Genomic DNA, 24,073 nt, shown 5'->3' on the forward strand with positions numbered 1-24,073 from the left:
TAAGACTAACAGTGTTGAGACATATAACAACGATCAATGATAAATGTATCCACACAGTTGTTCCCTTGTCTAATAAAACATATATTATATTAAAGCGTCTTTAGTGTTTCCATGGTTTCTGCAAAATATAACCAGAAATCGAGGATAACGCGGGTATGATGTCATTGATAGGCGACGCACGGACACTTGTTTCTCTGGATTTCATCTGGGATAATGCAAGTACACAAGGCAACAAAATATATATAACATAGTATGGCAAGCCGTTTTAACTTTTATTCATTTCCAGGATATGAATCGTTGATATCAACAATTACATTTTCACTAGTTAAAATGATCATTTTTGATATCAGGAATAATATTTCTACTAGTAACAATGCTATTTCTTGATTTCAACATTTACATTTTCACTCGTTAAAATGATCATTTTTGATATCAGGAATAATATTTCTACTAGTAACAATGCTAATTCTTGATATCAAAATTTACATTTTCACTCGTTAAAATGATAATTATTGATTTCAGGAATAATATTTCTACTAGTAACAATGCTATTTCTTGATATCAACATTTATATTTTCACTCGTTAAAATGATAATTTTTGATATCAGGAATAATATTTCTACTAGTAACAATGCTAATTCTTGATATCAAAATTTACATTTTCACTCGTTAAAATGATAATTATTGATTTCAGGAATAATATTTCTACTAGTAACAATGCTATTTCTTGATATCAACATTTACATTTTCACTCGTTAAAATGATAATTTTTGATATCAGGAATAATATTTCTACTAGTAACAATGCTAATTCTTGATATCAACATTTACATTTTCACTCGTTAAAATGATAATTCTTGATATCTGTAATTGTATTTTCACTAGTGAAGAATAGACATTTCAACTAGTGACAATTGAATTATTGATATCAGGAATTCGCATTTTTACTAGTAACAATGTAATTATTGATATCAAAAATTATATTTCTAATAGTAAGAAATCAATTCTTGATATCAACAATTGATTTTAAATGGCAGCCTATGGTGACATTTCACTAGTGAAAATACAATTACAGATATCAAGAATTACATTTTTGATATTAACAATTCATATCCTGGAAATGAATAAAAGTTCAAATGGCCTGCCATAAACACTGTTCTAGTGGTTTTTGGATATTTGAATCCTAAAATCGTATGTTTAAACGTCCACACAGCTCGCCACAGCTCTGTAAAGGATATGAGAGTGGAGGGTGAACAGAAGAGTAACAGCGGGGGAACTGACATAGTCGTCGTCGTCCTCCTCAGGGACCTCGATGGAGCTGTCCACGTCCTCAGCGCTTCTGTCCGTCAGGCGCGGCCTCTTCCTCACAGACACCTCTCCGTTCGTCCCGGAGCCCTCTCTCTTCAGCGCTCTGCGATGCACACCACAACATTACTGCGGCCGCACAGAGGAACCATATCTACAGACTATTTATTCATTTTTGCATCTTTAATGCATAGATGCATTTTCACCTGGGCTTGCTTAGTTGGGGACATTTAATTTAATATTCAACTATATTATTGATCTGCATTGACACCATTAAATAAGAACTGGACTGAGCTGGACGATGACATCACGGTTTTCTCCAGAGCGGCTGCTATATATATATATACACTACCGTTCAAAAGTTTGGGGTCAGTGAGAATTTTATTTTTATTTTTTGGAGGAAAGAAATCAATACTTTTATTTATCAAGGACAGTAAAGACATTTATAATGTTACAAAAGATTCTATTTCAAACAAATGCTGTTCTTTTGAACTTCCTATTCATCAAAGAATCCTAAAAAAAAAAAAAAAAAAACTGTACAACTGACAGACCAACAACTGTTTCAACATTGATAATAATAATAAATGTTTCTTGAGCATCAAATCCTCATATTATACTGATTTGTGAAGGATCATTTGACACTGAAGACACTGACACTGGTGATGCTGAAAATGCAGCTTTGATCACAGGAATAAATTACACTTTACTATATATTCACACAGAAAACAGCTGATTTACACTGGAATAATATTTAATACTATAACTGATTTTTGTTGTATTTTTAATCAAATAAGCGCAGCCATGGTTAGCAGAAGAGAATTCTTTTAAAAGTATTTAAAATCGTACCGACCCCAAACTTTTGAACGGTAGTGTATATAAATGAACTAAATTAATAACTTTTTTACAACCGAAATTAACCATCACTGGACTTACTTAAGCTGGACTGTGACGCTATTTTCTTCTAGAATCAAACTCTGTTGCATTATTCTCCTGTTATCTCTGTATTGTAAAAAGCGCTATAGAAATAAAGCTTGACTTGACTGAGCTACTTTAGTTTGAATGACAAAATACTATTTGAACAGAGACATGTCCTGTAGATATATAAGAAAATAATGTTCATGTCAATAATTACCCATCTCATAACCATCATCTTGTGTGTGTGTGTGTGTGTGTGTGTGTGATGGGTAGGTTTAGAGGAGGGTTAGTGTAAGGGGAGAGAATATAGAGTTTGTACAGTATAAAAACCATTACGTCTATGGAGAGTCCCCACAAAGATAGTGGACCAGACATGTGTGTGTGTGTGTGTGTGTGTGTGTGTGTGTGTGTGTGTGTGTGTGTGTGTGTGTGTGTGTGTGTGTGTGTGTGTGTGTGTGTGTGTGTGTGTGTGTGTGTGTGTGTGTGTGTGTGTGAGATGGGCAGGTTTAGAGGAGGGTTAGTGTAAGGGGACATGATATACAGTCTGTACAGTAAAAAAAACATTACGTCTATGGAGAGTCCCTACAAAGATAGTGGACCAGACATGTGTGTGTGTGTGTTTGTGTTTGAGAGAGAGAGAGAGAGAGAGAGAGAGAGAGAGAGAGAGAGAGAGAGAGAGAGAGAGAGAGAGAGAGAGAGAGAGAGAGAGAGAGAGAGAGAGAGAGAGAGAGAGAGAGAGAACTGTGTGTAACTCAAAACTGTGTGTGTTTTTTTTTTTTTTTTTTTATATTTCACTATGATATAAATGTAATGTATTCATGCATTTGTTTACATTATTAATTTATTTATTATTATTTGATTTTATTATTACCAATGCTTTGGCAATACTGTATAAGTCATGCCAATAAAGCTCATTTGAATTTGAGAGAGAGAGAGAGAGAGAGAGAGAGAGAGAGAGAGAGAGAGAGAGAGAGAGAGAGAGAGAGAGAGAGAGAGAGAGAGAGAGAGAGAGAGAGAGAGAGAGAGAGAGAGTGTGTGTGAAAGTGCTGTGGTATAGTGTTAATCTTCATTACACACATGGCGTTATGTCACACAGAATTGTCTCATTCAATAAGTTAGTGTTCAGGTTAAGCATGTGAGAGACCGGAAAACCCCGACACAACATCCTGTGGCCTCTTTCTTAAAACACTATAAACGTGTTAGGGTTTTTGCCAACGGTTGCATGCACCAGCCCTACCACAAGTGTGAAGATTATCTATGTTTAGTAACATATTTTTGTGTCAGACATTTTATGCTAACATTTTACATTAAACATTTTCTTTTTAATGTAACTCTTTCACAGATATAAATGTATAAACACTTGATACAGCAGTTTTTGTGCAACATTACTGATTTGTGTATCATATCCAATCCATTTTAGATGATTCTCCGACCGAGACTGTAATACTGAGTCATTCGTGGCTCTATATCAGTATGCAACACATCACACGAGCAGATGTTGAGCAATACTGTACACTCCCAGTAAAGTACACTGGATTGTGGTAGTGTTGTGCCGTAGAAGCACTAAATTGCCTGTTAATTTCATTTTTGTGCATTGCCTGATCTGCATGAATTTTGCTAAATTTCTTCAGTAAATCTAGCACTAAAACTGAACATCATCACTGAGCAAAATTTCTCCTTAATTCAAGTATGAATTCTTCCACACGTCCTCACTAAGAATAATTGTAACCTATTATCTCTTACTAACAATTAACTTTATTCATGGGAAACAACAGTGTGTTACTTACGTTTGGTGTAATTCAAACCCTAAAACACCAGTGAATCTTCATACGCTCCAATGAAGCTTCAATTTTAGAGTTGCTAGATTTCCCTGACACTTCTAGACATCTCATGACTGTGGGAACCTTGTGTGTCCAAACAAAGCAATGCACTCAAGCCTTCCTTTTTCCCCTTCCTTTTTCATGAATAAATGTTCTGGAAACCATATTGCCTGTAATTTCCTTCTTGATTTGTTTGATCAGAGAGACAAATGTCAGGTTGATTTTACACAAAAGTAGACTAAAACACTAAATAACTGTTTTATTTCCAACCCAACTAAATGTAATAAGGTCATGTGACTATGATTCAGCATGCTACTGTTTGAAATATTTACAATACTGCATATTGTTTCACATCGTTTTTATTAGGGATGCACCGATATAAACATTTTGGCCGATACGATAACCGATAATTCTTTATATTTGAAAGCCGATAACGGATATATTGGCCGATAAATCTAAATATATATTTTGTTTATAATTTTGAGAGCCTGATTACAAAAACAAAAGTCTCATCATTAAAGACATGTCCCAAGCACACGATTATAATGATGTCCTCATGATAGTGTTATGTGGCCGATATGACAGATTTGCGCTGCACATGTTTGCACTGAACTGTATTTTACTTTTTTGAAGAGATAACAATCATATTTCAAGCAATTTAAGCCCATCATGTTGAACAGTGAACATCTGAAGTGCCTCAGCTGAAGGAAATGATGCATTATTTATCGGCTTTAATATATCGGCCAAATTTTCTTATCAAGCTGATAACGATAACATTAAAAAATGAACATATATCGGCCGATACTGATATGGTGGCCGATATATCGTGCATCCCTAGTTTTTATTAAATATTAGGCAGTAGTGTTGTCAAAAATATCGATATTTCGATAAATATCGATACTGAAATATCTGAACGGTACCAATACTAATTTCCCGAAGTATCGATACTAGCCGAGCAGTCACTTTCACTTCTCTCTCAAAAGGCGCGTTGACAAACACCACACGTGACGCACTCGTCTCATTCGCTCTGGTTAAATAGCAGAAGTGAATGGAAAGATGGCGAGGGCGGCGCCCCCGCGAACAGCTTTCTTTGATAAAGAACACCGCGAGCGGGCATGTCGGAGAATAGCGCGGACACGCGTAAAAAACACACCGCGAGCGGGCATGTCGGAGTCGGAGAATAGCGTGGACACGCGCTACACACCGCGAGCGGGCATGTCGGAGTCGGAGAATAGCGTGGACACGAGCTACACACCGCGAGCGGGCATGTCGGAGTCGGAGAATAGCGTGGACACGAGCTACACACCGCGAGCGGGCATGTCGGAGTCGGAGAATAGCGTGGACACGAGCTACACACCGCGAGCGGGCATGTCGGAGAATAGCGCGGACACGCGAGCGGGCTGCGGGCACCCAACATATATCAATAATCCCTCACATAACTCATTTTTTTAAATTATTGTATAGGTGAAAACAGACTTAAGGAACAGGCTCCAGGGGTAGGCTACTATTTAGCAGCATATGCTCAGCATCAGGGGTGTTTGTTGTTTGGACAGACCTGCCCCCACTGCTAAAAAAATCCTCAAGGAAACACTGTAACTCTTCCCATTTGAGCTTTTCTGAAACATTAACCAAGATGGCCTAGTATTGTTGTTGATAAGAGTCTGTGTTGTCTCGTTTTAATTCTTAAAGTTAACATAATCTGACTGAGTAACTCTTAGACAAGTAAATATTGTAACTGGTCAAATTTAAATTAACTGGTGCCTATTTAACTTTATTCAAAACTTATTATTTAATTCTGCAATTTTCCTTCATTAGCGATTATCATTAATTTGATTACACAGATATTAATTAAACTAAACAGCTAGACAATGGCATCTCTGAATTCAATAATGACATGCCTTTAACTGAAAATTGAATGTTTAATCTTATTATTATACATTACGGACTCTCTATCCTCCAATTTGATACTGTTAAGTGCTTTTTTTTTATAGTATATTTTAATCTTTGATAACAGTAGGTAATAAAAATACATCATGTTAGCTCTGGTCCAATTAAAAAATATAAACAAATAGAACTCGGGACATTTTTGTTCATGTAAAATATACCTCATTGTCATGTTCTAGACTTGTTATATTTAGCTTTAAATAAAAAAAATACCCCCTTAATATTGTGGCAGTTTTTTCTCCGTGGTATCGAAAATAGTATCGAATATCGATATTTTTCAAGGTATCGTATCGAAGTTAGAAATTCTAGTATCGCGACAACACTAGGCAGTATTAGAGCTGCATGATTAAATGTTAAATGATAGCGATCTCGATTCAAACACCCACATGATCTTATTCCTAAATGACAGTGATTCGGCTCTCTGTCTATTAAAGCTCAGACAAGTGCGATCACAGCGAACATTCAGATCTGACCCCGAGAGAGCAGTCGTCCTGTAGAGATATGAAACCGCTTCACACACACAGTCTAACAACATCACAGTAGCATTATTTCTAATCATAAACACTGATGTCTACGGTAATGATCAAAATAGAGGAAATCACCTTTTGAAAGTAACTTGATGCTTCAAACAAAGATTGTATCAGTTACATCAAGACAAGCGACTGTTAAAAATGTGTTTGTCATTGAATCATTAATTCAAGAGATTTGTTCAAAAACACTGAACCATCCAGTAATGAAACAAGTGCAGTCTTTATGAGTAAGTCATTGAATCATTCATTCAACCCAATAAAAAAAAAATAGTTCAAATTAATTTAAAAAAAAATGTCAATAGACAGCAGCAATTAACATTTTGCCAGAATCTTAAGTATACTACATGTTATTTTTTTTTCCATTGTCTATTGAGAATCATGGGAAAATTGTTTGAAACCAGTGTGTTTTACAGTACAAACACACATATAACCACACAACAACTGCTGTCCGGTGCTTAGCGCTCAGATCACCTCCTACAACCTCACAGCACCAAAACCAACCAGGATTTCACACGCGTAATTGTACTCTGCCGATCCAGTAAACACGCCAAATTCCACTTGTTATTTAGAACTAGAAAGCAGTATTTGAACATGACCGCAGTCCTCATAAAGCCTGTGTCTTCCTGCCCATGTTAAACTTCGGGAGGTGACACGCGATCGGTGTGTGATACTGTTTGGATGCTACGCATGCACAGTCGGCTCTTGAGGATGCTGGCTGTGTTCATTGAGAAATATCTCAACAAAAAAAAAGACATGCGCTTTCGGTTGTTTCAGCCTCGCGTATATCGACTTTCTTCTCGAGGGAAGAAAGCTGATATGTATTACGTATGACTCGTATCTCACGTTGCCGAGGCACCGTGTAGATTATGAGACCGGTTTAAATAAATGTCAGGGAGTCAAGTTCTCGCTTCTCCGTGGAGCCCCTGCCGGTCCTCTGCTGCAGGGTATCGAAAACGAGATGAAAATAGCAGGGCGGTCGTTTTCGACAAAACCCTGCTGGAGAGCCGCTTCAGGGGATCGAGAACGAATCTCGATTAATACCCGAAATCAGCCGCGAGAGGCTGGTTCCTTTAGTAGACTATTTCAAAGCATGGCAAAACCTGCCGAATATTTCTCCTTGGGTCCTGCGTACAATTCAGAAGGGGTACAGGCTGCAGTTCGATTTCCGCCCACCGAATTTCAACAGGGTGGTTTGGACTGCAGGGTATTGGGACAAGAAGTAAACTCCCTGTTGGCAAAGGAGGCTATAGAACATGTTCCTCCGCCGGACAGGGAGTCCGGGTTTTACAGCCGCTACTTCATAGTTCCCAAGAAGGATGGGGGGTTGCGTCCAATTCTAGATCTAAGGCACTAGAATCGGTCTCTGAGGAGATTCAGGTTCAAGATGCTCACTATTCCAATCATCGTGAGCCAAATCAAATCTGAGGATTGGTTTGTCACGATAGATCTGAAGGACGCATTCTTCCACATATCCATCCTTCCATCTCACTGGAGGTTCCAGAGGTCCGCTTTCAGGGGCGAAGTGTACCAACATCGGGTTCTTCCGTTCGGCCTCGCACATTTACCAAATGCATGGATGCAGCTCTAGTGCCGCTGAGGCTTCAGGGTATCAGGGTGCTGAACTATATCGACGACTGGGTTATTATGGCCCAGTCACAAGTGATGGCAGTTCGCCATTGAGATGTCATCCTTGCCCACATCCAGAGCCTGGGGTTGAGACTTAACACGAAAAAAAGTGTGTTGGCACCAGCCCAGAGAACCACGTTCCTGGGAGTGGTGTGGGATTCGGTCACGATGCGGGCACAATTGTCTCCTGCATGGATAGAGCACATCCTAGGCCAAGCTAGGCCAAACTATCACTGTAAAGCATTTTCAGAGAGTGTTAGGGCTCATGGCAGCAGCGTCCAACGTCATTCAGTTCGCCCTGCTGCACACGAGGGCCGAAGTTCCGCATGATCAGGGTTACGCGCAGATGCCTTCCTTCCCTATCTATGAGGAAGAGACCTTGGTTCCTATCCCAAGGTCCCGTGCTGGGAGCTTCATGTCGCCCGGAAGCCGCCTCCTTCACGGCTGGGGCGCGGTCATGGACGGCCGCTTTACGAGAGGTCTATGGGAGGACCATCATTCCCCCTGGCACATAAATTGCCTGGAAATGCTGGTGGTCTTTCGAGCTCTGAGGAGTTTCTTGCCAGACCTCAAGGGTCACCACGTTCTTGTCAGAACAGTCAATATGTCAGGGCTGTCCTATCTAAATCATTAGGGGGTTCTGAGATCATGCCCTCTATGCTTACTGGCGTATCAGATCCTCCTGTGGTCCCAGGGGAGACGTTGTCTCTCAGAGACACATACATCCCAGGGGACCATAATCAGGGAGCAGACATCCTGTCGAGGCAGGGGCTGAGGCCAAGGGAATGTAGACTCCACCCCGAGGTGGTGGAGTTAATATACGGGAGGTTCAGCCGAGAGGAAGTGGACCTGTTTAAGTCTCGAGAAATGACACACTGTCCACTGTGGTTCTCCCTCACGCACAGGGCTTAAAAAAAAAAAAATCAATTGGTTCACTCCGAGCAGAATCGATATTTTAAAGTTTCTGTTTTTGCGTTCCTCATTAAACATTACCATTCCGAAAACGGTTTGATTATAAAAATACCGGTTAATAACGTTATTTTAATTTAGCCGATACTTTAAACAAATATGTATAAATTAGGGATGAGTCACGATTTTTGAATATTCGATTAGTTGATTTTATTATAGAATATCGAATAGGTTGTGCGCTTATTGTCTTTAAAAAAATCCCCATGTTCATGTAACCAGAGTGTGACGCTGCCAATAACGCACATAAAAGCTGTCAATCAACTATATCAGACAACAGAAGAACAACACATTTTATCACTCCAGAGCATGTGAGCGGAGTGGTAATATTTCCTCCAGAGCAGAGTGAGTCTTTCTGGAGATTACGCTCGCTCAGAATGCCCTCTGTGACATGCTGGTTCGACAATATGTGAAATAAGTAGGCCTACCCGTGCACGACTAAAGTTTTTTTTCTAGACGACTAGTAGTAGTTCATTTAAGCCATTTGTCTAATCGCTTATTTATATTAAGTGAATTACTTAAATATAGACATGGGAGAGAATACTAAACCATAATGAGCGTTTTCGTAATATATGTTCTGCACTCAAGTGCACACATAAAGCTTGCCACAAATAACCGGCAAAAGTAATGATTATGCATGAGACATTTTAATTGCTTACTAATAAACTAGTGTTTTCTCAGTGTCGGCTGCAAAGATAAAGTTGACAATGCGGACTTGCCGTCTTCGCATTAGTGAACGCGCATATAGAGAAATACACACTTCATATAGGCTACGAATTAGCCTACATAAGCAGAGAGCAGCCCATTTCTTTTCGTTTTGAATTGTTTTGTTTAAAAGTAGACATATCAAGATTTTTCTATAGATATATTTCTCAAGTCTGTGAGGCAAGTATACACGGAGTTTCGGTTCATTTATGAGACGCGCTCCAGTTCACGCGCCGGCGCCTCCGTTTCCTGATTATATTGTCTGCTATATTTGCTTCTTATTTATTAAATCCAGGCAATTGGTTGATGAAACATTGATTAAAATTAAGAAACAATTTATACAAAACAAAGTTCACTTTAAAGAAAGGCTTTCTACAAAACAAACTTAATTAAGTGGTCAAAATCATGTCTGACCCACTCCAAATGTCCTCCGATATATTGGGCATCTTATGATCCTATCTTACTCATCTCATGAAGTTCCCTTTTCATATAATCAACATTGATGAAATTATGAATTAAAAAATAACATTATATTATTTAAACATAAATATGAAACGTATGTTTTTTAAGTTATATTTAAGCGTCACACTGCTCCGCTTCACTCACATGCTCTGGTGTGTAGCCTATACCTGCATGTGTGCGTGCGTGTGGGGAGGGGTGTGATTTTCAAATAATAATCTAATAATACCCAGCGTTCTTCCAATATTATTTTTGCTCGAAATGCCCTAATTTTCACTCAAAAATAAGATAACACATGATAATTAAACTTGAACATTTATTTCATAACATTGTTAAAACCACAACAGAAATACCTGTATTAATTACAAAGCATAAACAGCTGGAAAAATATTGACCTGTTTTACTGGACCGTTAGACAATTGAAAGTGGCCCTCTTATGCCAATGTTTTTGACATAAGAGTGATAACATTCTTTGTACATAACTTTTTTTGCAACACGACTTGTTTTTTCAGCCATTTCACTCACTCTTGATGTGTCAACGTCACATGCTGTAGGCTAGGCTACTACTCAATTCTGGTCACTGCCAAAATAAAATATTAAAGAGAACCATAAAATAACGTTATTAACGGGTTAATGGTCATTTCAAATAAACGTTTCTGTTCAGAACGATTAAAATTGATTTTGCAAAATCGGTTTTGTTCATATTAAAATTTCGTTCGTTTCCGGTTTTCGTTCCTTGAATCTATGGAAAGAAACTGTGGGTCTGGCCCCTGAGGGGGCACAGTACCTAGAAGCCGATCTGTCAGTAGGAGTAGTCAAGACCATACTCGGCTCTAGAGCTCCCTCCACGAGGAAACTGTCCGGCCTAAAATGTAATGTTTTCACCGTTTGGTGTGGAGAGTGTGAGGTGGACCCAGGTAACTGCCCGGTGGCTTCAGTCCTGGAGTTCCTCCAAGATCACTTCTCGGCTGGTCTTACCCCATCCACACTCAAGGTGTGCGTGTCTGCCATTGTGGCTTTCCACGCTCCTCTGGGTAATGGGCCCCTGAGGACACATCAGCTGGTCGTACGTTTCCTCTGTGGGGCTTGGAGGATGAGACCTGTGGAAACCAGAGTTCCCACATGGGACCTGGCGGTGGTTCTCGAAGGGCTGGTTGAGGCCCTATTCGAAACCTCTAGAGTCGGCTGAGGCCAAGAACCTTTCCCTAGCTTTTTTATTAGCCATTACTTCTCTGAGGAGAGTAGGAGATCTTCAGGCCCTTTCTATATCTCACGGGTGCTTGGAGTTTGCTCCAGGCGATATTAAGGCTATCTTGCAACCCAGGCCGGGCTATGTGCCTGAAGTGCCATCTAATGTGGCACGGCCTGCGGTTCTGCAGGCTTATCATCCTCCACCTCATGTGACGGCGGATGAAGAAAGACTTAATTTGCTCTGCCCTGTCAGAGCTCTCAAGATATATGTCCAGAGGTCTTCTTCAAGGCGGAAGTCAGACCAGTTGCTGGTGTGCTTCGGGTCGCCCAAGAAGGGGGTTCCCGCATCCAAACAGGCCATCAGCAACTGGATCGTTCAGGCTATCTCTATGGCCTATCAGGTGCGCAGCTTGCCTTCATCTTTGGACGTGAGGGCTCATTCAACCAGTCCTCTAGAGCCCTCCTTTCAGGGGCCCCGATCCAAGAAGTGTGCGATGCAGCAGGATGGGCCACCCCTCACACTTTAATCAGATTCTATACCCTGGACATTTCTTCTACGCCAGGCACTCTAGTGCTCTCGTCCTAAGTGTGCCTGTGCACAGCTTCACACTGGGACAGGCAGGGCTCGTTGTGGCATAGTGGGTACTCGTTCCCCAAAGTGTCATCATCGATGCAGTTCGAGTTCCCTCGAAAGGGAACGTCTCGGGTTACGACTGTAACCCTTGTTCCCTGAGAAGGGAACTGGACACTGTGTCCCTTTGCCACGGCTCCCCCTGCCTGGGAGCGCTTGCTTCATCCCAGAAGCTAACTCTGTTGTGTGCCGGCGTCCCTTTGTAGCTTCCGTGTATGCCGTCACATGTCACGTCATGACGCAGCACCAATCAGGATTGGATTAGTTTCATTCATACTTCACAAGTGTTCCCCCCAAAGTGTCGTCATCGACGCAGTGTCTCGTTCCCTTCTCAGGGAACAAGGGTTACAGTCGTAACCCGAGACGTTTATTATAAGCACGCTGCAGTTTTGTTGTCTCTCACTTTAAATGCTTGCGCTCTTTAAAGCAGTGTTTTTATCATTTACACTCATTCTGAAAGTAATTAAAGCGATATCGTTCCTCTGTGTCGTTATAGTTGTGCTGTGGACTCTGCTATTCTTTAATATTTATAATGATTTCAAGAACCATATTTTATGGTTATAGTTATCGTCCGTGGAGTGATGAGTCTGATCCGCAGTAATCGTGAGGCTTGACTTACTCTTGCTGGTCCTGCTGCAGACAGCGCTCGCTGCAGTGAAGTCCATCAGACAGGAAGTCCACCACAGAGCCCTTCCTGTTACAGCGCACACACACCAGGCCTCGCTGGGCCCACGACGCCTCCTCCTGTGAGACCGGCCGCGAGGACAGAGCTGAGGGAGATCAGGACAACAGAGAAACTTTACAATCCTCAGGGAGATTAAACTTCATTCACATCACAATATTCCACTAACTGACTGACTGATCCTAACATTACTGACCAATGCGGTCTCAAACAAACCTGGGCTCTCTTCAGATGAAAGTCTACGGAGAATCGGTGTGTTTGGATAGCTTTAAAAACAAGGTTAAATCAATCTAGAATCAATTCCCAAACTTAGGGATGCACCGATATGAACATTTTGGCCGATACCGATAACCGATAATTCTTTATATTTGAAAGGCGATAATCAATATATTGGCCGATAAATCTAAATTCTAATTTTATATAATTTTTGAGAGCCTGATTAGAAAAACAAAAGTCTCACCATTAAAGACAAGTCAAAGTCCCAAGCGCACGATTATAATGATGTTCTCATGATAGTGTTATGTGGCCGATATGACAGATTTGCGCTGCACATGTTGCACTGAACTGTATTTTCCATTTTTGAAGAGATTTCAATAATATTTCAAGCTATTTAAAACCATCATGTTGAACAGTGAACATCTGAAGTGCCTCAGCTGAAGGGAATAATACATTATTTATCGGCTTTAATATATCGGCCAAATTTTCTTAATGGGCCGATAACGATAACATTAAAAATGAACATATATCGGCCAATACCGATATGGCGGCAGATATATATCGTGCATCCCTAGTAGGAGTCCATAAAAACTTTTTACTCCAGAAAAGCAAAGCTAAATGTTGATTTAGTAGCTATCGTGCTGTTTGTTTGTATGTGCATGACAGGTATTGTGAGATTCATCCATATAGATCATTTAAACCAACACAGAATTATTTACAAGTTATTCTTAAAGGATTTTCTGAAATAAATCTCAGCAAACACTGAACAATTAGAAAGCTTTATCTACACAATGACTGTTTTTGATGTATAACTCTACATCTGCTCCAGTGTCGATCAATGTCACTAGCCTTACAAAAGAGAAACATCAAGTCAACTTAAGTCAAGTTCAAATATATTTCCCAGTAAGTAAGTATATACTTACTACTTTATGCACTAAAATCAGCATACTAGCAGTATAATTGTGTGTACTATTTTCATTACTTCTTGGGACTAAATTGGCCCACTTTTTTTAGTTTATAAAAGTATTTTTAACTGTACTTTAAGTGTAACAGCAGTAAACTTTAAGTACACAACTAAGTAAGTTTTTCTTTTCTATTGCGACTATGTGAACTACACTACAAGTGAACTGTTACTGTTACAAGGTATACTGTTTGTTTATAAACTTTATCTCACTTTTTAGGCTAATGTAAGTGAGTAACTACTTTATGAAGTATGAGGTTTATGAAGTACACTCTCAGTAAACTACTATTTTGATACTTGTGTAAGTTTTCTTTATGTGAATTTAACATCATACTTACACATCTTGCATCTAAATGGTTTTCAAAAATATTATTCAACATCACTGAACCGACCTAAATATATTCATTTGTCCGAACAGAACTAGTTTATATGGGTTAAATCAGCTCTTTAATGTAACAATTGCAGGTAAGCACTTTTTACAGTGCAGTTTATATATTATTTAGCACTTTTAGGGTGTGTTCACACTTGGCCGGTTTGGTTTGATTAAAGTGAACTCTGGTGTGATTGCTCTGTCATTTGATTAAGTGTTAAGGCTGCCATCCGAACCAAACAAGCGGACCGAAACTGTTAAAAAAAAATTGGTCTCAGTCCGCTTCTAAACGAACTCTGGTGCGGTTCGACCGAAATATGAACGCAACACGGACCAAAGGACCAAAACAGGATGTGATGTCACAAGATGCGACCCTAAAAAGGACAGATTGCTCAAGCATACCTGTTTTTCTCGATTATAGTCGTTCCTGTTTAGATATTAATGTTTGTTCTTGAAATAGACCTTTAACTGAACATCCCTTCATATATGTAATGAATCAGGTGATTGAATTGATACGGTAACTCAAGAGTTCACAGTACCATAGTAAACATGTTGAATCTGTTCACCTGCACTAACGCGATCAGCTGAAATCACTGGCAGATTCTTTTAATCACATTACTGTGTAATTTAGCAATTTCTTTAAGGCGGATTAAAATCTCACAATTCATTCCAGCCCACTTGAGAACTGCATCCACTCATTTTTACCACTTTAAAGGATTAGCTCACTTCAGAATTAAAACTTCCTGATAATTTACTCTCCCCCATGTCATCCAAGATGTTCATGTCTTTCTTTCTTTTCTTTCAATTAAGGTTTTTGAGGAAAACATTTTTCCCCATATAGTGACTTTAATGGGGTCCAAGATCTAGTGCAAGACGAGCATTTTTGGTTAAAAAGTTTATAAATGTTTATTGTTTTTTATAAAATGTCCGCTGGTTTGTCTAGATCAGACTCTTATTCCTCGGCTGGATCGTGTCGAGACTTTGAAGCTGCACTGAAACTCACATCTGGACCTTCGACCCGTTGGACCCCATTGAAGTCACTATATGGAGAACAATCCTGGAACGTTTTCCTCAAAAACCTTCATTTCTTTTCAATTAAAGAAAGAAAGACATGAAAATCTTGGATGACGTGCGGGAGAGTAAATTATCAGGAAATGTTAATATTGAAGTGAACTACTCCTTTAATGTAGTGAAAATCACAGAAATCTGTAGCTCATTCCTGTGGGATTGCTGTGTAAAACTTGAGACAGCAGCCAAGGGGCAAAGTGGCTTAGGGAAAGGGCACTGAACACCAAACGTGAGTGTGTTATTGTGCGTTTACCCTCGTGTGCCGTGGGGACGCTCCATGTGGTGGTGGCGTGAGCTTTTTTGCCCCTCTCCTCCTCCATCTCGTCCGTTATGACCTCCAGGACCCCAAACTCATTCACCCGGAACTGACACACACACACACACACACAACAGAGACGCTCACACACTGCTGGATGTACACAACTAACACACACACACACAGGATTTAACTCAGCAAGCAATTTTGCATTTAAAAGACGTCTAATAGCCGTCCAAACGCAGCCCAGACGTCTAGACTAAAACAAGGACAAATTTGGGCTGTCAGTGAAAATTAAATAGACGTCTAATAGACCAAGAATAGACAAGTCATCAATTAGATACAAATAAATGAAACGAGTAAGAAATGAAACCCAAACCTTGTAATCACTGTTTACTTTGCTTACATGATGGATATCAAACATCTCGCAAGTTATTTGGCAAAACGACATTTAACCAAATTCAAGGTTATTTGGGCTAGAACTGGAAGTGTGTTCCTCATAGCCGGAGTATATCGGGTCTGTAGTTAACCGAGACGGTGTGATGCCGGCTATTGCTTGCTGGGAATGCAGTTTTTAGGTTGTGTGTGTGTTCCCTCACCTTGAGCTCGCTGCCGGGAAGAGTTCCCACTCCGTCCTTCCAGTCCATGGCTTCGTACACATCAAACTCTGGAGCTGCGCTCGGGCCCGACGACTCCATCACACACACACACGGCTAACCTGAAACAGCACGCCACACCTCACACACTTACACAATACACCACTGAAAACATTCACATGCACACTAATTCACCTCGAAGTGTGTTTTTACTCCAGGAAACCAAAGCTAAATGTTGATTTAGTAGCTATCGTGCTGTTTGCGTGTATGTGCCTTTTTGAGATCAGTAAGATTGTAAGACTTTAAATCAGCATAAAATGTTTTTCCCCCCATTAGTTTTTGGGATAAAATGCAGCCCAGACCTATTCTTTACAGGGATTGTGGGATTCATCCGTATACTAATGAAAAATCATTTCAAACAACACTTGTGATTATTTTAAAGGTTATCCAGCAGACAATTACCATGTTGTTTTAGTCCAGAACTGGTTTAACAGCTGTCACCTAATGAATTGCACTGTTTTTGTGCATTTAGACAGTAGACAGTGCATTTGTAAGCTCACTTTCATTTATAATCTATATATATCATAAAAAAAAAATATTAGAAGAAGTCTTCTTATCTGTTCTTCAAAACCTTTAGCCTAAAAGTCACTCCTGAACAACCATAAACCAATACAGTTGTTTCTATAGCTTAAGTAGCAAGCTGATCTGGAAGGACACATAAACAGACTATGAACACACACACAGGCAGTGTTAGAGCACACAGTGTGTCTGCTAACTAAAGCCAGTTTAGCAGGAGTGTGTGTGAGTGGCGCATGAGGCCTACAGCGTGTGTGTGTGTGTGTGGTTCCCTCAACCGCCGACAGGGGTCGCTCAGCCGCGGCGCTACTGGAAACTTTCAACAATGAAATCAAAAGAAATGCTAGCAATATTGTCACATATTACAACATTTGATGTACGCATCGCGTGTTTTGATTCATTTTAACATCGTTTAGCATGAAATTCTTAAGTCAGAGTTAAATAATTATGGTATATCTGCACGTGAAATGATTTTCGCTGCTGCAGTTGGTATTTACTAGGTTGCATAAGTTCATTTTTTCAACGAATTTTTAAAATCTCCGTGCAGATGCTTTACTTTTTTTTAACGTGAAGTACAATACGACATCAAAATCTACGATCTACTCAGATAACAGTTTTTTATAATGATTTTTAGATTAAATTTGTAGACGACGATGATGATGATAGAAATAAAATACATGTTATTTTTTTAAATGAAAAACTAATTAAAATAAAATACATGAGTTTTGACGCACCAGGTTTTTTTTCTATTAAACACGTTTGCTTCAGCTCTATTATATTAAATAGTTTACACTGAATGAGGTGAAATGATTCATCTCGACGGTGTTATTTTTCCTCAAATATCGACGAAGACGAGCAGTGATGACATATTTCAGACGGCGCAGTATCAGATATTAAAACACTTTTCTTTAATGTGTTTTAAAGGCAGTTTCTCAAAATGGCGGAGCAGGAATTATATTCACTATATAATTGAAAGACACAGGCCTGGCGAATCGCGTCATTATTGCTGATCAATGACATTTAAAGTGAATGATTGAGCAGATCCTCGCAGAGCTGATCGAGACATGTTTTGTTTCGCACGGTCAGTTCCTGCCATGTACAGGAGCGAATGTACTCCTGCTTTGCATTATTCTACACACACTCATAATACACGCTTTATTCCTGCCAACAGCCACAAATACACACTTTGATCCTTTCTATCGACTGCGTCTATTTTGAGTGTCATTCATTAGCGTTATTCTTTATTTCATACTCTCTCTCTCTCTCTCTCTTCCTGCTGCTCATATTATTGATGACACGTCCAGGCGTTTTCTACTTTATATCTAACTTTCATTATTATTCCGTCGCATTAAACCTCCCGCGAAAGTCTAACACGGTTTATTATACAGTATACAATGCTACACAAGCAGTTTATCCTAGCGTGCGATTGTTTTAAATTGTCTGTTTCTTACCCAAATTCTCCCACGAGTACTGAGAAATTGGCCAGGCGGACTCCAGTGCGCATGCGCACAGCCGTCGCGCTTCACACTCGCCCATCATGACAATAACGAAAGTTTTGCGCTGAAACAATTCCGACGAATCTCGACGATATCGCGCACGTTCACGGACCCTCCAGCCTCGTCTGAAACCTGTCTGTGCGGCTTTTAATGCGCAGCGACGTGCTCCGAGGGCGTAAAACATCGCCATTTCTGTGTTTGTTACTAAGAATATATTCCTGCGCGCGACCGAACCTTCCAAAATGCGCATAAACATCTCAGTAAATACAAACAGTCAAACTCTGGAGTGTTGCGTGTGGTTTTATTGAGAGGAGACGGTGAAATGTGACAGTGTTATACAGTATGCCTGTCTGCATTGCTCTAGTCATGTAGGTGAACATATTTAACTAGCTATACTTGCTGGACTACTGAACTGAACAGCAAACACTGGCTCTACTGTTGTAGCCTATAGCCTACTAAACTAAACAACAGCCCAGCTCACAAACATATTAGGCTACTAGAACGTTTTGCTAACCTTCCCATTAAGTTATGAAAACAGTATTTTGGGACATTCAAAACGTCCTGTTTTGTAAATGTTTTCTGGTTATGTGAACATTCTGTACTGTTTAAACTATATTGAACTATGTTACTAAACTGTGCAGTGCAAAACCACAAATAGCCCTTTTTTATCTGAACTAACTTAATCTATAGAATAGTTTAGTTTAGAACAACACAATAATGGACCACTTGAGTTCTACTAACCAAAACCATTAAGAAATACACCATCAGCTGTAGCCCTACATAACAATAGGCTATAGGCTACTAGAAAAATGTATTAACTGAACTATTCAGAACAACACTAGGTACAACAAGGTACTACTAAACTAAAATATACTGAATTATATTCTATATACTATAGTCCAGTCTTAAAATAGATGGGATTTAACAGTTGATATGAATATCAACTGACGCTATGTTGCTGACGCTAACACAGGCTCACAACACGTAAATGATGCGGACACTTTTAATGCTATCATTTTATCTTTATATCTTTAGTTAAAGGGTTTCACAGACAGGTCTTAGATTAGGCCTTAGTTAAACTTGGACCTTATGTAGCTTTTATAAACGTGCCTTAGAAAAAAACATTAGCCTACTGTGTGCATCTTGGGAGAAACAATGACACTGCTATATATATATATTAAGCTCAAACATGCATTTTAGACGTAAGCCTTGTCTGTGAAACCGGGGGTAAATGACAAACAGTGATAAAATAAACTGGCCATAGTAGGTTACCCAACTAAGTAATCCAGAGCTGGATTTAAGAAATATGTTCCCGTTAAAACTGCTATTATCAGTACAATCCACACTTGATCTGATCAAACTCTAGTTTAGACCTTGTGTTATTTGTCTGGTAATCCATTTAGACTAGACTAGATAGACTAATGTAAATAGTTTGTTTTTATTTTTAGTTTTGTGACTTCCAGTAGAGTCAAATGCTAAGCTAACATAAAAAATGTAGGCGTGTGTTGCAAATTGAGTTCAAAGGTCAAAGATTTTCAAGGTAGAGATGTGGATTAATAACAGACACACTATATATTCATCTCTGCAACTTCACGTGATCTTCTGTCAGGTTCAGCGCTGGACCTGTTACTGTATCTCTACAGATTCAATTCTTCTATTACAGTTCTTATGTTAATCTTGTAAGATGCTCTGATCATAGAAGATCGCTACTAGCACCGAAAAACTAATCGTTAAATATTTCTTCATCTATAAGCAGCTTTGTTTACAACCTTACCCTTCACTCTTAAAAATCAATGTTCTTTATTGGCATCGACGGTTCCATGAAGAAGTCTTTCCATTCCACAAAATGTTCTTTATAGTAGAAAAAGGTTCTTTAGATTTTTTAAATGTTCTTCACACTAAGAAAATAGTTCTGTTTCAAAACTGATCACTGAAAGGTTCTTTGGGGAACCAGAATTGGTTCTTCTATGGCAGGGGTGTCCAATCCTGTTCCTAAAAGGCCAGTGTCCTGCAGAGTTCAGCTTCAACCCCGATTAATCAGCGGCTGTGTCTGAAATCACCCCCTTCACCCTTAAATAGGGAAATGAAACCATGGTCTGAAACCATATGAAGTGCACTCATTCAATCCCACAATGCACTGCAGTAAAGAGTGTTCAACTGATGTACTCTCAACGGTTAGAGAAAATCCCATAATGCACTGTGAGCGCGTCTGACCAGAAGATGGCGCCGCGGCTGAATCATACATCCATGCATTCTGCAAACCGCTGGTCCAATGTGGCTACAGCGTAATATCATACAGGTTTACATGCCTTAGTGGATTACCAATTAAGGTTTATATGCTAGTTTCCATGAGAGACTTCAGGATAAATCTTTTCATTACGATTGGAGCTGCCAGTTTGCCACGATTCAAATGATTATTAAACAGCACAAATGATGCAAAAGCGGCAGGGCTTCCTCCGATTTCACTCCCTCGTTTTCATTCACTCCTTCAAGTGGACTATATTAGTGGAGTAATGTAGTAGGGAGAAGTGAATGAGGCTATAGGGGGTGATTCGGACACACCCAAGGTCTTTATGGTAGCCTAATTATGGTAAATACCAAAAGCCGACGTGGAAAATGCACATGAACACCCCCTCATGTGGTGTTTTCCACTGGGCAACTCGTAGAATATTTTGATGCACGAGTTGCCGAGATGAGATAACCTTTGACCGTTTCAAAATGGCGGAGAGCAACGCGAGAGTCGTGAATAGTAAAAATATGTACTATTCATGATCTAGTAAAATATACAGCATATTATTTACCGTTTGAGTTTTGATAAATCATTTTCTTGCTGTAGCAGATGACTTAAGCAATCTAAAATAGCTTTAGCTAAATAACAGGTCTGGATCTCCATCTTTTTACCACATTACGACAACAAAAGCACTTGAACGCAACACACTGGTAAATACCAGTTAACAAGTGGAAAATATCATCTTTTCCATAGCACGTGAACGCACCATTATTGTAGGCATATAGACTCTTGTGTTGGAGATGAGCTCTGCAGGAGCAGCCGTTATTTGGAGAGGAGAAGCTCCAGGCTTCTGCAGTGTGTGTGTGTGTGCAGTGTGTGTGTGCAGTGTGTGTGCAGTCAGAGCACCAGTGCGGCCTTACTGTGCGTTCACACCGGACGCGAATAGCGCGTCAAATTCGCGTCTACCGCGTCTAGTTTGACGCTTGACCACTTTGTGTTAATTCGCGTGTCAATGGCGAAATTGACGCGCGTAACAACAAAAGTTTGAAGCGAAATTTACGCGCGTCAGAGGCGAAATCCGGAGGCGAAAGTTTCGAAACCCGTTGGCGGCCATCTTTTTAGATGTTTATCGAGCATTAGCATTAGCATTATTCGAGAGAGTCACCGCTCGTATATGCTCTGGAGAGCAGAAACAGCTCCGTAGGGGACATCGTCGCTGTACTCGGGTCCACCAGAACCTCCGGAGGGTTTCAGGAGTTTCACAATTTGCTCCAGGAGCTAGGTTTGGTGGACCTAATGGTGAGGACGCTGACGAGGACAGCGTAGGCCGTATAAGCCCTCGGCCTCGAGTGGTCTATGCCTGTCGAGCCCTCGCTCTACAGCCCGGCGCGAGGTTCACCCTCGCCCGCATCCACCTAATCTGTCATTTATTTTTGTTTTGATAATAAACGAAGCCAGCCTCCAAAAGTGATTAATCTGTCCTGTGATTTTTTTCTCTCTCTCACACATCACTGTCCAGACACGAACTTATATGTTGGTTGTCTTTACATTATAATAATATTTCATATAATCTAGATATGGAATAAATAGCATTCAATACAAAATGAATATGTCTCATATATTGAAATCAAGTTTTATGTGATAAAATATTTGCTTTGTTGTGCATTAGAACCACAGTCATATATTACAAAATAATTTATTGAAGCATCCAGATACTTCACCACGTGACAGCAGCAAGCAGCTAGGCTCCTGATTGGTTAACGCGGCGCGAATTGACGCAGAAGTTCAGATTTTTCAACTCGGGCGGCAGACGCGAATTCGCGTCAAACGCGTGAATGCACAAATAGCACTAACTAAATCATTCGCGCTTAACGCGCCAGACGCTCAATTCGCGCCATTCGCGCGAACTTGACGCGCGAATGAGGCGTATTCGCGTCTACCGCGCCGCGCTCTACGCCTCATTCGCGCCGCAGGAATTTTTTACGCGCGTAACGCGTCTTTGCATTGACTTACGCCGGGTTCACACCGGACGCTGAAGCGACGCGGAACGGAAATTCACGCGCGGTCCGGCGCGTGCCTGTTCACACCAGACGCGTGTTCTTCGCGGAGGTCGACAAGCGCTTCTGCTCAGTTGTTTATTCAGAGCTATTTTTTTTTTTTACATCATGGGTAAGTAAATAACCTCATAATATAAATACAACATGTTTCTGTAACCAAGAAGTTTGTGCCTCTCCCTCTCGTTGTTTCCCTGTTTGTTTGTGTGTTCGCATTTGTCACTCGCGGTATTTTAATTTGAAAATTGCTTTTATATTTTGACAATTGACCGGATAGTCGAGTGTTTCTTGGTGTAACTTCCTTCCGGAATTGACGCGGATCACTCGCGGCTCGCGGAAAAAATAGACCAGACGCCGAAACTGGCGCTTCACGGCGCGTGCCGCCTGCGCCGCTCCGCGTCTGGTGTGAACGACACCATAGGTTAACATGGGCGCCGAAAGGAAGCGGCCTCCGTTCCGCGCCGCTTCCGCGGCGCTTCAGCGTCCGGTGTGAACCCGGCGTTATACTCGATGCGTCCGCACGAGCGCGAGTCTCCGCTGACTGCGCGCGCACCTCTCCATATGGAGGAGGCGTTTATACTTGACGCGCTCGCCGTTGTGCTATTCTGTGAAACGACAGGGGGCGACTCGGAGTAATTCTCCTCTAAACCACCAGGAATCAGCAGTGAAGAAGTAGTTTGCCATTTATTAGTAGTTTATTCATATCTGATTCATATAAAAAGAGTAATAAATGCAGTAGGTTTATTGTACTTTCACTGCATGTAAACTAGTAAACAACTGAAGCCTTATTGAAGAGTGTTTAAACCTTAATTTCATCAGCAGGGCTTACTTCTGCTATTGTAGGCTTATTTTGTAAATGTAAGCAGTTATTTTATACAAGTGCAAACTGGGTGCTTAATGTAAATGTGTTCCTATTCACAAAATGAGAGGCTTTTACGGTCGCCCATCAATGCGAATGTCTCTGTGTAGACTATAGATCATAAACATGCTGGTACAGACGTACCAGTTCGGCCAGATTCGGCTGGAAGTCGTTCATCTTCGGATGCGGCGTCGCGCGCGATGTTACAAAAAGTGCCGTGCACACCGCCAGGCGAAATGGGGTCTTGCGCACCCAACGCGCACGACCGCCCACACCGCAATGACGTCATTTTTGCCGCGCGCACTTCGCGCTCTTGCGGACGCGTCGAGTATAAACAAGGCTTCAGCGTCCGGTGTGAACCCGGCGTTAACATTGAAATCACTCGCGCCTGACGCGCTATTCGCGTCCGGTGTGAACGCACCATTACAGTCAGCGCTCACGTCCATCATAGAGGTGTTCAGTGGGACTCAGAACCTCCCTTAACTATAGAGATGTTTCCATAAAGTCACTGTATGTGCAGCACTGAGAACGGTCTTTACTGGGGAAGCCAAACATGCTCGTTTTTGGCATATATGGGATGATATAGCCTATTAAAATCTTTTTTTTTTTAATTATCGA

The 24,073-nt window shown here is 40.5% G+C and overlaps 1 protein-coding gene across 2 annotated transcripts in view; it reads right to left on the reverse strand.

Moving 5' to 3' along the window:
• Positions 1-18,654, reverse strand: part of l3mbtl3 (L3MBTL histone methyl-lysine binding protein 3) — a 102,482-nt gene extending 83,828 nt beyond the window's left edge. Inside the window, exons 1-5 of one of the 2 annotated variants that reach the window (XM_056259251.1) lie at positions 18,268-18,654; positions 16,244-16,362; positions 15,642-15,753; positions 12,711-12,861; positions 1,281-1,410 (exon numbers count right to left, since the gene is read on the reverse strand). In XM_056259251.1, the coding sequence (XP_056115226.1) occupies positions 1,281-1,410; positions 12,711-12,861; positions 15,642-15,753; positions 16,244-16,342 (492 nt within the window). In that variant the 5' untranslated portion in view covers positions 16,343-16,362; positions 18,268-18,654. Of the gene's footprint in view, positions 1-1,280; positions 1,411-2,237; positions 2,304-12,710; positions 12,862-15,641; positions 15,754-16,243; positions 16,363-18,267 lie in introns of those variants that run through there. The other variant, XM_056260051.1, reaches the window with a different exon arrangement.
• Positions 18,655-24,073: the final 5,419 nt, after the last annotated feature.

This window comes from Rhinichthys klamathensis, unplaced genomic scaffold (assembly GCF_029890125.1).
Source record: "Rhinichthys klamathensis goyatoka isolate OS25496 unplaced genomic scaffold, OSU_Roscu_1.1 h1tg000001l_1, whole genome shotgun sequence".
NCBI lineage: Eukaryota > Metazoa > Chordata > Actinopteri > Cypriniformes > Leuciscidae > Rhinichthys > Rhinichthys klamathensis.